The 15,480-nt window shown below is 38.1% G+C and overlaps 1 protein-coding gene across 1 annotated transcript in view; it reads left to right on the top strand.

Moving 5' to 3' along the window:
* The window catches only part of LOC114033996 (spondin-1), a 369,625-nt gene that overhangs the window by 189,215 nt on the left and 164,930 nt on the right, over positions 1 to 15,480 (top strand). Inside the window, exon 6 of the mRNA XM_027849643.1 lies at positions 495 to 643. Within this exon, the coding sequence (XP_027705444.1) occupies positions 495 to 643 (149 nt within the window). The remainder of the gene's footprint in view (positions 1 to 494; positions 644 to 15,480) is intronic.

Here is a 15,480-nt window from a genome sequence, read left to right on the forward strand (position 1 = left end):
GTCTTCCTGACTCCAGGCCAGCACTCTATCCCCTGTAGCACCTAGCTGCCCTCAAATCTTAATACCAGCATTTTAAAGATAAAAGATATTTAGGACCAGGAGATTAGGAGATTGACTCAAAGTCACACAGGTAGTATGCAGAAGAGTCAGGATTTGAACCATTGTTTTCTAACTTTTGATTCAGAGTTTTTCCCTCTGTACCATACTGAGCCTGAAGAAGAGGCAAGTAGGTCACAAAAAGGGAGATGGGAAGTACTGAAGACACGTTTTTCTTACTTCATTTTTTCCTAGATGTGGTTCTGGGCTTTTTCTACCATGGTTACCCTGTTAATTTCACCTGTTTTATGTTTCTCATACATTATGAATTCCTTAATAGCAAAGAATATATATACATATTTTGTATATCATCACTCCCCTCTCCCGACAAATTTGAGTCACTTTATGCATGTATATTAGTTATACCTACAATAACTAAGTCCCAACTTTTCTTTTAGGCCGGGCCAACCATTGGTCAGCCATTATTGGAGGATCACATTCCAAGAACTATGTGCTGTGGGAATATGGAGGTTATGCTAGTGAGGGAGTTAAGCAAGTTGCAGAACTGGGCTCTCCAGTCAAAATGGAGGAAGAGATTCGACAGCAGGTAAGTCATGACAATGTGGGTATGCTATGAAAAAATGAGAAATTGTGGAATGGTTAAGGTGAACGAGGAGAGGGGAGGCCTTTTTTGGAAACTTGCACTCTCCCAGGGATTTGAAATTTGCAAGAACTATTTTTAGCAAATATGAGAAATACCTGTGATTTTTGAGGAGATGGAGGAAGGGTTTGGGATTAGTTAGAGAGGGTAGGGAAGGAAGAAAAGAAAGGGGAACTGATTTACCAATTCCTATCTTAGCCTATTTAGGACTTGGTAAATAAGTCCTAGCGTAGTACCTAAGAACTAAATTAGCAACCTCTTTTACCTTGTATTGGTAAGATTAAAAAAATAAGGTATTTGGTGAATTTACCTAGTCAGGGGCTTCTTATCCCTAGCAAACAGAGTAGAAGTCTGAAGAAACAATTCATCTTGCTGAATTTGTCCTGCAAACATTTCTATTTTGTTGAGAGTGAGCTAAAAAAGACAGTTAAGGCTAAACTGTAGATATTCATTCACACTATGCTAAATAACAGTTTAAATTATTAGAAATTTGAAGTGATTTGGGGATTGATTTTCAATTTTTAATTTTAGAATAATCTATGTTAGGAAATAAAATGCAAAATGATAACTGAGGGGTTTTTTGGGGAGGGGTGAAGGGGAGGGCAAATACTTAACTGATGTCATTATAAAGAAGACAACTCTCATGCCCTATGTCTTAGAATCCTAGCAGCTATATTGTTATAAACTTCCAACAGTTGGTTAAACATCAAAAGAGAAATATTAGGCCATAATTTGTATGTGTCATATGCCAATTTTTCTGCAACAAAGAGACAAAGAACTTAAAATATGGAAGATGGGCCATGATACATTTGCATTTAGAAAGAGGGAAAGCAGAAAAATGTAGAGGTAGTATAGTAAAGAGGAGGAGAACGCTTTGATGGGACATGCCTATGCTTAGTATGAACAAGTGGCTTAGAACTTTGATTTTTTCCCTGACCTAGCTCCCTGATGATGAACTGAGCTGAGTCCATTCTCTGATTTTTGCTAAGTGACCAAACTGAACATCCATTATGGGGAGGGAGGGCCTGTCACTGTTCTTCATTCTTAGCCTATCTCAAAAACTGAAAGTTTCCAGAGGGATTGGTAGTTCTAAATAGGCCTTGGTCTCAATGTTATTCCTAAGATGTCCACTACCTGGACAAGTAGCTCTTGAGGCTTCCTAATGATTGAATAAAGAATTAACTGCTTATAATGGCTTTCAAGGCCCTTTTTCAATGACCTTCAAGGTATGGTATTACCCTGCTTCTCTAATGTTATTTCATATTACTTATCTTTGTTGACTTAATGCTCCAGGTCTGTTTTCAACCTTTCCTTTCATGTCTTCCATCTCCATGCCTTTTTGTAAAGCTATTTCTCATGCCCAGAATGGAATCCTGCTCATACCTCTCTATATCTAAAGCCAGAGGAGGTAGTATTATTTGCCGAAGGTCACATAGACAACAAGTATCAGACAAGAATTGAACATAGGTCTCTGGTATACTAATTTGGAACTCAGAGGAGGCCTATGAGCCAAATTCTGTAGAATCTAGTAGACCTTTCAGGTCTTCCTAGTCACAACACCTGCTGCCTGGACCTTGGTGTGTAACTGTCTTTGGAATCACATTCTGAAGTTGCGAAGTGGTATCTTCACTGGAATGTCATTGCCCTCTTCCTTTCCCACCTACCTGTAGAACCACTGGGATTACTCCCCTTTCTACTCTCCTTTTGAGCATAGCAGGCTTTGCTCTTTTGAGAGGTAGACCATGATACTGAAGAGTTCTTCTCAAATGCTTCTACTCCCTACCTTTGAAAGTCAAGGACCATCTCAGAAAGTGCTCTGCACTGTTTAGAGCAAAAAGTAGATTAAGGCTCTTGGATATTAAGAGAGGTGTGAGCTAAAATTCACAGCAGAAAAGAGGCTATAAGCATAGCATTTATAGACTTTGGGAATTTCTATGAAGAAAACTGTCAGAGCAGGAAATTTGTCCCAGGCAGCACTTGTCCCTCTTGTATTTTCCCAATGTGCCAACCCAGGTTCAATCACATTTCGAGCTATGATAGAGCTTAGTATAAGATAGTTAATAGGTTCATCTCTGTTTTTACACAGTATACATTTTAAGGGGAAATCAACCTGTGATTTCATAGGTGTAGGGAAATATTGGCATAGAAATTGACTCCACCAATGTAGATTGGTGACTCATTTGTTTGCCATTAAAAATCCTGCATAATCTGACTCCTCTCTATCTGTCCAGACTGATTTCACATTACCCCCTTTATGCATTCTTACGTTCTAGCCAAACTAGCCTATGTGTTGTGTGCCATATGTAACATTCTACCTCTCACCTCTGTGTCTTTGTATATGATTCTGCTCCTTCCCCTCCCCCCATGCCTGGAATGTTTTCCCTGCTCACCTCAGCCTCCTATACTCCCTGTTCCATGCAAGACTCAGTTCAATGTGTCTCTTCTTTATTGCTGAATTTCTATAAAGAGTTAACCTCTGGTTATCTCTGTTTCTTCATTTCTCTCTCACTCCTCAAATACCTGAAATCTGGCTTTCACCCTTTTACTGAGAAAGAACAATCTTTAAAGTGGTCATCTTCAACCTTAGTATTCAATGACCACTTTTTTTTGGTTAAAAATAAATAATGCTGGCTATAAAAAGTTTTAGACCTCCTCTTAATATAGTTAACATTGGCTTGAAGTCAATACGAATTTTCCTTTATTATGATTTTAATTACAGAGAATATAATTTTAAAATTCTTGATTAATCTTCCATAACTTAAACAATAAATAAAATGTCTTCAAAGGTTGAAAAGTGCTGATCTAGTGTCAGGATAAAAGGACCAAAGGTCATACCAAAATTCATCCAACCTTTAAAAAATTCCTTGAAGTGGGTTCATCTGTAGGCCCAGGAGAATAGAGGCCTCCACCCTTTTGTTTCTTAGAGTTATCCCGTTAAAGCAAATTCACATTAAGATTTTCCTGTAAGTTCTCAAACAGTTTTTTACTAAATTAGAAAAACTTGGAAAATTTCCCAATGTGATCCCTCTGGATAAACATTAATCTTCCTAGAGCTTTCTTTTGGGCAAACTAGGATATACTGTATTCTGATGAAAAGTGATTAAACATATGAATTAGCTAAAAAAAAATAATACTCAATGTATTGAAGCCTCAATGTATATATTACATTTGATTAGGATTTGTGGAACCTTAAGGGTAATTTTGAGAACGTTCTTAGTTCATTTTCTTGCAAGCATCAAGACCAGGGAAAATGAGAGGTTAGGAGTCAGTCATGGAAGAATGAAACAGGGGGCAGCTAGGTGGCGCAGTGGATAGAGCACTGGCCTTGGAGTCAGGAAGACCTGAGTTCAAATCCAGCGTCAGACCAAACACTTGACACTAGCTGTGTGACCCTTGGGCAAGTCACTTAACCCCAATTGCCTAAAATTTAAAAAAAAATTTAAAAAAAGGAATGGAACAAATGGGAAATCAGATATAGGAGCCATCATGACTGGTAAGCTGAATTTGCATATTCAATATCTTCTAACGTCAGATACCTGCTTTACTTTCCAATTTAGTTTTTCAATTTTAAAAGTTCTCAGTACCACTCTACCACTGGAAAATTCCATAACTTCTGGAATTCTGAATATTCTGACATTCTGTGATGTGATTTGGCAAATCTATAATTCTTTCTTAATTCTAAAATGGATGTAAATTATATGCATGATCATTGGCATATAATAATAATTATAATACTAGCTTAAATTTATATAGCATATCAAAGATTTATAAAATATTTTATGTACCAAGACTTTAATGGCTACTGCCTTAGACATTTTTATTGCTCATTAGAACCACTGGTTTTGTTGTTATTTCAAATACCTTCTGTTTGACAACGGACTTTTCAACAATACTTAGTTTGTGTATGTGTGTTTTCCATTGATTTTTTCTTTTGTGGAACTTTCATTTCTTCTATTTTTTTTTTCTTAAAAAATGAAGCTAACGTATTTTACTTGAAGTATTATTTCTTTCTCTTCTTTTCTATTCTTAAATCCATTTCGATATAAGCTCTATCAGTTTGGAGAAAACAAGACCCATACATTGTAGGAAGAAAGCCCACTTTATTATACTTTAGAATACAAGTCAGCAAAAGACTTTATTCCATACGTTGTAACAAGACAAGCCAGGGAGAAACATCAGATGACACACAGAGGAGGGTATCTCTGTGAAGGCAAGAGGGCTTCTGGAATAGAACTTCTTTCTCATGGGCATTTATAATATACAGAAAACACATAATCATGCTGTATTCATAATTGGTCAGCTATTAACCTTGGGAAGAATTTGTTGTGTTTCATGGGAGGAAGAAGAACCATTCTAATCTGCTAGTCTGCCATTGCCCTAGGCAGGGTCCAAGACAAAATGTACTCTGTTAGTCTCTTGTTGGCCTCATACAAGAACTGGAAGAAAGGAGTTAGATGTGATTGCCCAATTAACACTAAAATAGACTTTTGTTCTAAAATGGAGTTACTCATGTCAAGAAGGAAAAAATACAGTACTCTTTTTTTTTTCTGCCAGAACATATATAAAGTCCAGTATAATGAAAGGAGCAGTGTTGTGAATCAGCTAAGAGTAAGACCAGTGTCTTGTAGATCCCATTGAATGTTCTTGCTCACCCTCTACTCTTTCCCTCCACTCTCAGAGAAAGAAGCAGCTCACCTCTTCGCCAAAGTGACCTTCTTTCTGGACCTTCAGTCTCATTTCCTCCTGTCTCTTCAAAACAATATCTCTCAAATATGCACCTTCAATCTCTGCCTTTCTATCTCTTTGCCTTCAAATGTTATGAGGCCTCCTGTATGCTATTAATTTCTTGTTTTGACTCAATAGGATATATTATCCTATCAGCTGTCTCTGAAGCCATCAATGACTTCCTTATTACCAAATCCAAAACTTTTATTTTTTCTTCTGCCCTCATTTTCCTTGTACCCAGGGAAGCATCTGATGTTGTAGATCACCTTCGCTTTCTTGAAGCCTCCGCTCCCTTTCTCAAGGTCTTGTATTTTTTAATGGTTTTCTCCCTAGTTCTCTGATAACTCCTTTCCTGCCCCTTTGAAGGTGCTTCATCCACATCCATCCCCTTAAATGTGTGTATTCCCTAAAGTTCTGTGCTAGGCAAGCCCTCTTCCCTTCACCCTTTAGGTCAGGGGATTTTACCTTTTTTTTTTTTTTTATCATAAGCCCCTTTGGCAGGCTGGTGAAGTCTGTGGATCCCTTTTCAGGTTAGTCTAAAATAAATGAATTACTGCTAGTTTTCAATTAACGGTTAGAGAAAATAAAGATGTAATTTTTTTCTATCCAAGTTTGTGGACTTTTGAAACCTCATTCTATATTCTTTCTCTTGATGATCTCATCCATCCCCAAGGGTTTAATTGTCACATCTTTTCAGATAACTCCCAGTTTTTTATCTCCATCCTCAATCTCTCCCCAGAGCTCCAGCCTTGCATCTCAAGCTACTAGCACCTGTAAGCCCTGTTAACACTTTAATCAAATATCTAAAATTAAATTTTCTTCCCCTAGTCCTATCCTATCACAATCTTACCTCTCCCCTAATTCTATTTTTCTGCTAATAGTATTACCATCCTCCCAGCCATTCAGGCTTGAAATTTGGGCTTAATCTTTGTCTCTTCTCCATCTCACACTCTATATATCCAATAATTTTTCAAGTTCTGTCATTTTTACCTCCCCAAATCTCTTGCCTCTTTAAGCTGAACCTCTATTGTGTACCTAATGCATTCTAACTTGTACTGTATTTACCAGTGTAAATATCTCACCCCTACTTGACTGTAGGATGCCTGAAGGCAGGAATTATCATGTTTTTCAACTTTATGTGTCCATTGTCTAGTGTAGTGCCTTGTGCTTAGTATAGAGACTTAATGATTTTGTGTTTAATTGAACTAAATGGAGCCATCCATCCCTAGCTGCACCTGGCAACACTCATTTGTCTTTAGTTCTTTTAGTTCTCATCTTTTTTCCCCTTCCTAATGTCTGACCCTATTAGCCTAGATATGATTGATTATAAAATTAACCAAACTATGCCAAAAATCAGATGTATTGATTCATTTATTGTTCATAAAATTAGCCAAACCAAAAAGTCACACTGGAGAGCACACAACCTCATTTTAAAATAGCATGTGCACAGCAGAAGGATGTAAGATTACAGTAATGTAAACCAAATTTTCAAAATGCAACGAGGCAGACATGTGACAACATTGCATCATCTAGTTATGTGTTTGTATTGTCCCTGATCTGCAAAATGTCACAATCATTTGTATTCTGTCCTGTATATCTGGATCTATGCCAGAGGCATCTCAGGATAATTCTAACTAGCATTCAATCAAGGTCAATCCCAGAAAAAAGAAGATGACTGGTTCTTTGGCGCAGACAGATACACCAGACTTTCAGAGTCTCTCTGTTTGCCTTTGGCTGCATTGAAAATCAGAGCTGATAGCTTTCTCAATGCTAATGCTCAATGAGAATGGAAGCATGTTGGTCCAAATTCTTCTATTGAATTAGTTCAGAAATGTTATAACATTATCTTGCTTACAAACTTACCCTAATGAAGTCATTTACTCTGAGGGTCACACAGAACCTACTCAATGCTCGGTAAGTTTTGCAACAGTCTTTAGCTGAACGCAGTAAAACCATAACGAAGAAAAAGACAAAGTGAATCCCAGAATATGAGTTGGAAGGAATCTCAGAGACCATCGAGTCCAACTTATGCTTCAACAAGAAAAACCACTTGCCTGTCTCTGTCTCTCTGTGTCTCTGTCTCTCTGTCTCTGTCTCTCTGTCTCTGTCTGTCTGTATTTCAGTCTGTGTCTCTGTCTCTTTCTCTACCTCTTTCCCTCGTTTCTTTTTCCGTCTTTCTCCCCCGCCTCTTCTCCCACCCCTATGCTTTATCTCTCAGCGTGTCGTAGGTAATATTGGCACATAACAAATGGGAATTGGGTTGTTCCTGCTATCCCTGTTGTTATTCCAGCTGAATTAGAATTGAAAATTTGACTTTTTGCCCAATTTGACCCTACCCATTAAAATAGGAAAACAGGTTACCATATAAGCATTGTAAAGGCTACTTAACTGAAGGAAATATTCAATACAAGTGTCAGCTCTATGTTATTAAAGAAGCTGGGTGAGGAGGAGGCTTTGAAAATGCTAAGAAAAAATCACCTTTGTGACTAAAGCCAACCTTTACATCACCCCAGTGACTCACTTTTGCCAATCTTTAAACTTTAAGTATAAAATAGTTCTTCTACATAAAGGGATGGGAGTTTGTCTTCCGAGACCAGTGGCTCTTAACTTTTTTGTGTGTCATGGGTCCTTCTGGCACTCTGGTGAAGACCATGGATCTCTTCTCAGAATGATGTTTTTAAATGCATAAAATAAAATACATAAGATTACAAAGAAAATCAATTATACTGAAATATGATTGAAAATATATTTTTTAAAATTCACAGACCCCAGGTTAAGAATTCCTGCCCTATGTCTCAGACAGAACTTTAGTTAGTTTCTTTTCAATGTGAAATAATGGACCATCAGGGCTGGAAGAGATCATGCAGCCCATCTACTATAACTTCCCCTTTTGTTCAAAGGGAGAAACTGAGCCCCAGAAGATGTTAGTGATTTACTTAAGGTCAAACAACTGGTAAGTGTCAGAGCTGAGTTCAAAACAGGTCTCTTGACTCCTTATTCAGAACTCGTTTCACTAAGCTGTACTGGCTTCCACATTTCTAAAGTGAGGTAAGAGAGAATCCACAGGGAAGTACAAATGGACAGCACGTTATGGTATGGAGCCTGAGTCAACTGAATTTTATTTCATTTGGACCATTTGAATTTCAACTAAATGCATGTCTTTATTATAATTGGGCCTCAGTATTCAGGGACTCTTATACTTTGACCCTCTCTCCAATTTATTGGTAACCTCTCTCATTATCCTCTCCATCATTATCAGTTGCTATCACATCACATCACAACTCACTTTTCACTTTATATAGCACTTTCACTTTACAAAAAGCCTTCCTCGCTACAACCTAATACCTATGCACCGTATTATTATGATCTCCACATTAAAGATGAATAAAATGAGGCACAGAAAAATTAAATGACTTTCCCAGGGTCACAAAGTAACTAAGCAACAGAACTGGAAATCAGAATCTCTTGTCAGAGAGTGCAAAGCTTTTTCTACTAATCCATACTACTTCTCTCCCTGGATCCAGTGCTTAAGTCCATAGTTGCAGTCACCTCTTACTACTCGTTGTGTGTTTCTTCATCTGTGCATTTCCTTGGCCCTTCTCCTCTAGAATGATCTTTATACTAAGCCTCAAAGTTGAGAGAGCAATATAGTTAGATTTATTCATATCCATACCTTATCAAGAAGAGATCAATAGATTTTGTTTGGGATGATGGTTAGGGTGTTTGTTCTTTCTCTTCTAACCATTTCTCTTGTTTAACTGGAGATTTTGAAGGCACTAGATACATTACTATTATTGAGTTAGTAAGAGGGCATGCTGCTAGAGATTGGTGGTACCCCTTAGTTACTAGCCAATCACTGCTGATATTGACCTCTAAGGACCTCTTCTTTCATAGGTCTATAGTGGGAGGGGTCAGGTGGCCTACCTTGGTCCTGATCTTGAGCTCAAAAAATGCTGTTGAGTTTGCCTACTAAGAAATCCAAATTCAAGCATCCTGATGCCTAGCAGGTAGCTGCATGGTGAATGTGGTATGAGTACTTCTATATCTCTTTTTGCTTGCTATTATTAAAATACTTCTCATTTTTCACAAGTTTCTGAATGATAGTGCACTTTCTTTCTCAAACCTAGATGCTGATGAGCTGGACTATGACATTCCCTAACAGCCTACTGAAATCTTACATTGCTCATCAAACCCCAGTTCAGATCTCAACTAAGCCCTGAAGCCCAGCCCAATCACTTGTCTAGAAGTGAGTTAAGTGAATTTTCCTATCTGCCTCTGTTCCCCTATAACACTGTGCCTATACCATTCATGTGTCACATATCCCAGGATTGATTTATATTGTAGTTTTATGTGTCCATACCCTATCTTCCAAAATAGTTCTTACAGGGTAGAGAATGGTCTTAGACCTCTTTGTCTCCCCAAAGGGCCATGCCTCATAGCCAGTGCTTAGGAAATATCCATTGAATAGCTGAATGGTAGATGAATGGCTAGTCAAGAAATACTTAAACAGTAAAGGTAATCCTTCCTCAAGATAGAGAATGTCAAAAGACATAGCACTTGGCAAACAGAGCCCCAGCTTAAAAAAATAAAAAAGTAGTGAGATCTGGGACCCTTCCCACGGTTTTAGATATAGAGTGAAAACATGTTTTCCACATTTTCTCTGCAAAGCCAAAATGGTTGCCTGCATTTGAAAACTGATGCCTCTGGCTTTAGGAAGCATTATATGTAAATTTTTCACAGGGCTTCTTGGGAAACTAGTTTGGCTCTACAAAATGGCATTCTAGTCAGTGACATCTTCATGGGTTCAGAGATTTAGAGCTGGAAGGTTCTAAATCCCAAAGGCCATCTAGCCCACCCCCTTATTTTACAGAGGAGGATTTTAGGCATTAATGGTGGGTATTGCTTCCCATACATTGGCTACTTCTACCCCCAGAGTCATAGTACATTCCTTAGATGTTTATTAGGATCATAGGATGTTGAGTTAGAAGAGATATTGGCAATCATCTGATTCAATACTTTCATTTTATAAAAGAGAAAACTGAGGCCCAAAGAGATTAAGTTGTTTACCCAAGATGGTACAGAGAGCCTAGGTTCAAATCCAAGTTCTCTGACTCCAAATTTGATATTCTCTCTAGCAAACCATGCTGTAAAAAGGTCAGAAATAGTAGGTACCTATTATATCTATCTATTGCATGAATCTCCTGGAATTTGATGTTGATAAGTTGATAATGGGTTTTATTAACAGCCCAGCACTAAAGATAGAGGACATGTTGCTTTTAAAAAGGCAACCCCTTTCCTCTCCTACCACCCCACCATTACCTTACTTTGCCTCTTTTGTCCTTAGCCTCCCTTTCATTTTTAAGGAAGATGCATTTACTTAAAGGATTCTGTCATAGAAGTCCAGAGTCCGACAGTGCAGTCTGGCACAACTGGAGACTTTGTTAACATTTTTTCTGCATCCCATGGCAGCAGAGATACAGCTATAGTTATTTATGGCCCCATCTGAAAGGAACCTTGACCTTCTAAAGGAATGAGCCCATCATGGCAAAGGATTCTATTTGAGGTCATGAATGAAAGAAGACCTCTCTGGAAACAAGAGAGGTTTTTCCCTATTCGCACATAATCTCTCCTCTTCCTTCATATCTCACCAGTGAGTACAGCATTGGACATTCTTTAATTCTTTGGACTGGAAAGTCTATCTTCCTAAATCAAGTAAAACTTCCATCATTCGCCGTTACTCCTTGGGAAGATGGGATCATTCAGCTTGGGCTGGGCTGAGGAAAGAATTTCTAAAGCAAATGAAGTGTAAAATAAGGTCGTAGGAGGGACTGATCATCTCTCTTAGGGGAACAAAGGGTTAGGACTTGAGCATATAAATTGTCTGAATGCCTAAGGTTGCTGCTAATTACAATGGAGTTCTATGTCTTCCTGAAAGCAGGCCTGACAAGACCTATGCTTGGAAAGACTGTTAACGTGTGTTGAGTATGTGCTTTGAAAGTCATAAAATGTGATTTTTAAAAATTGATAATTCAGAACAGCCCACATTGCCCTCTTCCTCTAAATTAGTAAGACTTGGCAACTTAGTCACCTCAGCAGCTCCCCTCACCTCATCCTGTCCCATACCCTTCCTAATTCTATCCTCTTTGCCCACCATCACTCTTCTGCCTGTGAGCGTGACTTCGATTTTATAAAGAATGGAAAGGTATCTTTTGTTTGATTTTTTTCTTTAGTCTCAGCCAGTTCTTTAAACAAATCCTGTCCCCCTCACCCCACCCCACCTCCTTAACAAACCCTGCTACAGACTAGCTTTCATAAATTTAAAGGTCTACTTCTAATGCTATGAGATTTTTTATTCTTAATTCAGAAACATTTTGTTCTCAAACATTGATTAAGGACATAAAAAAAGATTAATATATGTGAGTTGAAAGTGTTATCCTAATAGAAAGGTTTATTATTATGATCTATTATTGGCCAAATCTTCTTGTCTGCTTCCTGTTGGATTCATATCAAAAGCCCCATGGTTATGACATTCCATTGGAGAAATAGGAGGATCTGAGCATTTATCTAGACAGCACTTAGTGCATTCCACTATAAATTTGGGTTAACGGGTGTGAATACAAAGGAGCCTTGTACTCAAGTGCTCAATAGCTACTTCTCAAATGAAGGGATGGGTGGGTGGATGGATAAAAACATTGAGTGAAATCCATTTGAAAAATAAAATAAATATTTTCAGGGTGAAAGAATCTATTTTTGGAGGGGGGAATCCCTAAATTTACCTTTATATAATAAGCTGAGGAAAATAGATGATGAGAAAGTGAGACCTGAAAAAAAAATGAACTCCTAGTAAAGAGTTAAGCCAGCCAAAAAGAAGGATTAGGAACAAACAGATTTCTTCATCACTAAGACCTCATTTTGTGTCCAGCTCTGCAGGACTACCCCCGAATGGTAGTCATTGAATCTGATCCTACCTAATCACTGATTGCTCCTGAGACTGTGCTCTTCTCTTAATACTGTGTGGAAATGCACTCTTATTTTCTACACACTTGGGTGCACATACAGACACAGGTTTTTGAGAAGAAAATAAAAAAAAAATATTTCCCTCCAATGATTTTTCCTTCATCACTCTACCCCTTATTCATGGCCCTACAAAACAGTTTGCAAAAACAACTTTGCCATTAACAAGAATGATAGAAGAGGCTTAGCCCTCTCCAGGACTGCCAGGAAGGTAAACTTAAGCAGCAGGTCTCTGCTTGCCATTGTCTTGTGGGTTGGCAGAGGAGAACTTGTCAATTTCTTACTCTTTAGTGACTTTGAAGTTGCCTTTCTGGCCCTTCCCTCCTTGTCTTTGTCTTCTTACCTGCCCTGGGCAGTTACTATACCTCCAAGCCTAGAAACTTTCCCAAGGTAGGGAGATTTCACCTTGCCGTTCTTCCCCTGGATCAAAGAAGAATGAACACAAATCAAGGAAGAATACTAAGTTCATAAGATGTAAACCATTTGTCAGATACTTGAACACTGTCTTCCCTCTCCTGCCCTTCTCTCAGGCACTCACAGGTGGCTTGATTATATTCTAAAATCATGTGCCAAGCAGCATTTCTCAACATCATAAAGAACTGCTTTAAGAAATATTTTAGAAGAATTGTTTTTTTCAGATTAACTTTCCCCCCTGATCAATGCTTTTAATGTTCTTAGGAAATGAAAGTGAGGTTCCAAAAGGTTAATTGTAATGGACGATCACAGACAAGACTAAGGTCTTTTGATATCTTATGTTAAGGTATGGGTCTCATAGAAGGATGAATAATATAAAGGACATCTCTTTGGATGGAGTTTTCTAGGGGAAGGACAGAAGGACAGAAAAGCAAAAAAGGACCTAGAATCTCATTTCTAGAAAATCTGGACTGCAGTAAGAATTTCGCAGGAGGATGGCTATGAATAGAATGGATAGAGTGCTGAGCCTAGAGTCAAAAATTCTCATCTTCCCTGGTTCAAATCTGGCCTCAGACACTTACTAGCTGTGTGACCCTGGGCAAGTCACTTAACTCTCTTTGTCTCAGCTTCCTCATCTGTAAAATGAGCAGAAGAAGGAAATGGCAAGCCACTCCAGTATCTTTGCCAAGAAAACCCCAAATGGGGTCATGAAGAGTTGGATATGACTGAAAAAACAACTGAACACACATTAAAAAAATTAAAAAAGTATTAAAAAAATTTCTGCCATAGCCAAGTGGCTACTATCTAAACCTAAAGTACAGGCTGGTCCCCCTTCTGAAAAAGAAGGTAAAAAAAGTCAAGGAATGTGCTCTAATATTGTAGTTATTAGCAGGAGTGAAGTGCTTTTTTAAGATTTTTAGAAGGATGGGGTTGGGAAACAGCTGATACGAATCCTGATCTGTGTCCAGAGAATGGAGGGTGAAGGATATTACACAAAGCCATAAGGGAAGAAAAATGGCCACTGAATACTTGGAGTTAAGAAACAATAATGAGTCTTTTTTCTCTAAAAGGAATGGAGCTGGATTTTCTAAAGGAAAAGTAGCTTCAAGGAGCAATCTTGTGGATTTATAGGGACTGTCTGCTGGGAGATCATCCAGTAAGGAAGGCTTAGAGGAAAAAGCGACAAGTAGTGCTGCTTCGTGACTCTCTGCTGAAGAGTCACTAAAGCCTTATTTGCTGACTCAATAGCAGTAAGACAGAGGTCCTCTTTCTTTTCAGGACATGTACCCAAATTGTGACAGCAAACCTCCCCAAATCTGTCAAACTTAGTAACAGCTACTGATTTCTGGTGATTCACACAGGCTCAGAAGATACTGCTACAAGGAACCTAGAAAGCAACCCTAGGGATTATGAAGTTTTGAGCAAGAAACTGAATGCCAAAGGGGCATTGGTAATGCTTGCATCACTTCTGCCCATTTAAGGCAAGGCCTTTAAATGACAAAGATGAATTTGGGAAGTGAACAGCTAATTAAGATAATGAAATCTGAGTGTGAGATTTAGGTTTCTAGGCCTCAGTTTAGAATATGAATGATGGCCCCATGATCATTTAGAGAGTATACCTTAGAAAGTCTGATAGGAATGTATTTGGAGATATATAGATATAGACACACACACATATACACACACATAGATTCCCACATACATGTATACACACATGTGTAACACACATGTGTACACTTATATGTTCACACATATCTCTCTAGGAACCTAGTTATCATAGAGAATAGCTATAGTGTAGAAATACTAGAAACAGATGTGCCCCCAAATTCAAGAGTTTAATTTCTGGGACACTAATGCATTGTTGGTGCAGTTGTGAACCAGTCCAACCATTCTGGAGAACAATTTGGAACTATGCCCCAAAATCTACAAAACTATGTATACCCTCTCACTTAAAATACCACCACTAGCCTTATATGTCAAAAAGGATCAAAGAAAAGGGGAAAAAAACAATTTTGGGGGTTTTTTTGGGAAGGCAATTGGGGTTAAGTGACTTGCCCAGGGTCATACAGCTAGTAAGTGTCAAGTGTCTGGTCTGAAACTGGATTTGAACTCAGGGCCTCCTGACTCCAGGGCCAGTGCTCTATCCACTGTGCCATCTAGCTGCCCTGAAAAAACCTATTTGTACAAAAATATTTATAGCAGCTCTTTTTGTGGTGACAAAGAATTAGAAATTGAGGGGATAACCATCATTTGAAGAATGGCTAAACAAGTTGTGGTATACGATTATGATGGAATTTTATTGTTCTTTAAGAAAGGATGGCCAATATAGTTTCAGAAAAACCTGGGAAGACATATATGAACTCATGCAAAGTGAAGTGAGCAGAACCAGGAAAACATTGTGCACAATAACAGCAATATTGTAACAAGTATCAACTGTGAAAGACCAAGCTAGTCTGATCAAGACAATAAGCCAAGATAGTTTGAAAGGAATCATCATGAAAAATGTTATCTACTTCTAGAGAGAGAACTGATGAACTCTGAATGCAGGTGAAGCATATTTTTTAAACTTCATTTTTCTTAGGATCTTTTTGTCTCTGTTTTCTTTTGTAACATGGCTAGTATGGAAATAT

The sequence above is a fragment of the Vombatus ursinus genome, unplaced genomic scaffold (genome assembly GCF_900497805.2).
Source record: "Vombatus ursinus unplaced genomic scaffold, bare-nosed wombat genome assembly UNPS02007822.1, whole genome shotgun sequence".
In the NCBI taxonomy this organism is placed as follows: domain Eukaryota; kingdom Metazoa; phylum Chordata; class Mammalia; order Diprotodontia; family Vombatidae; genus Vombatus; species Vombatus ursinus.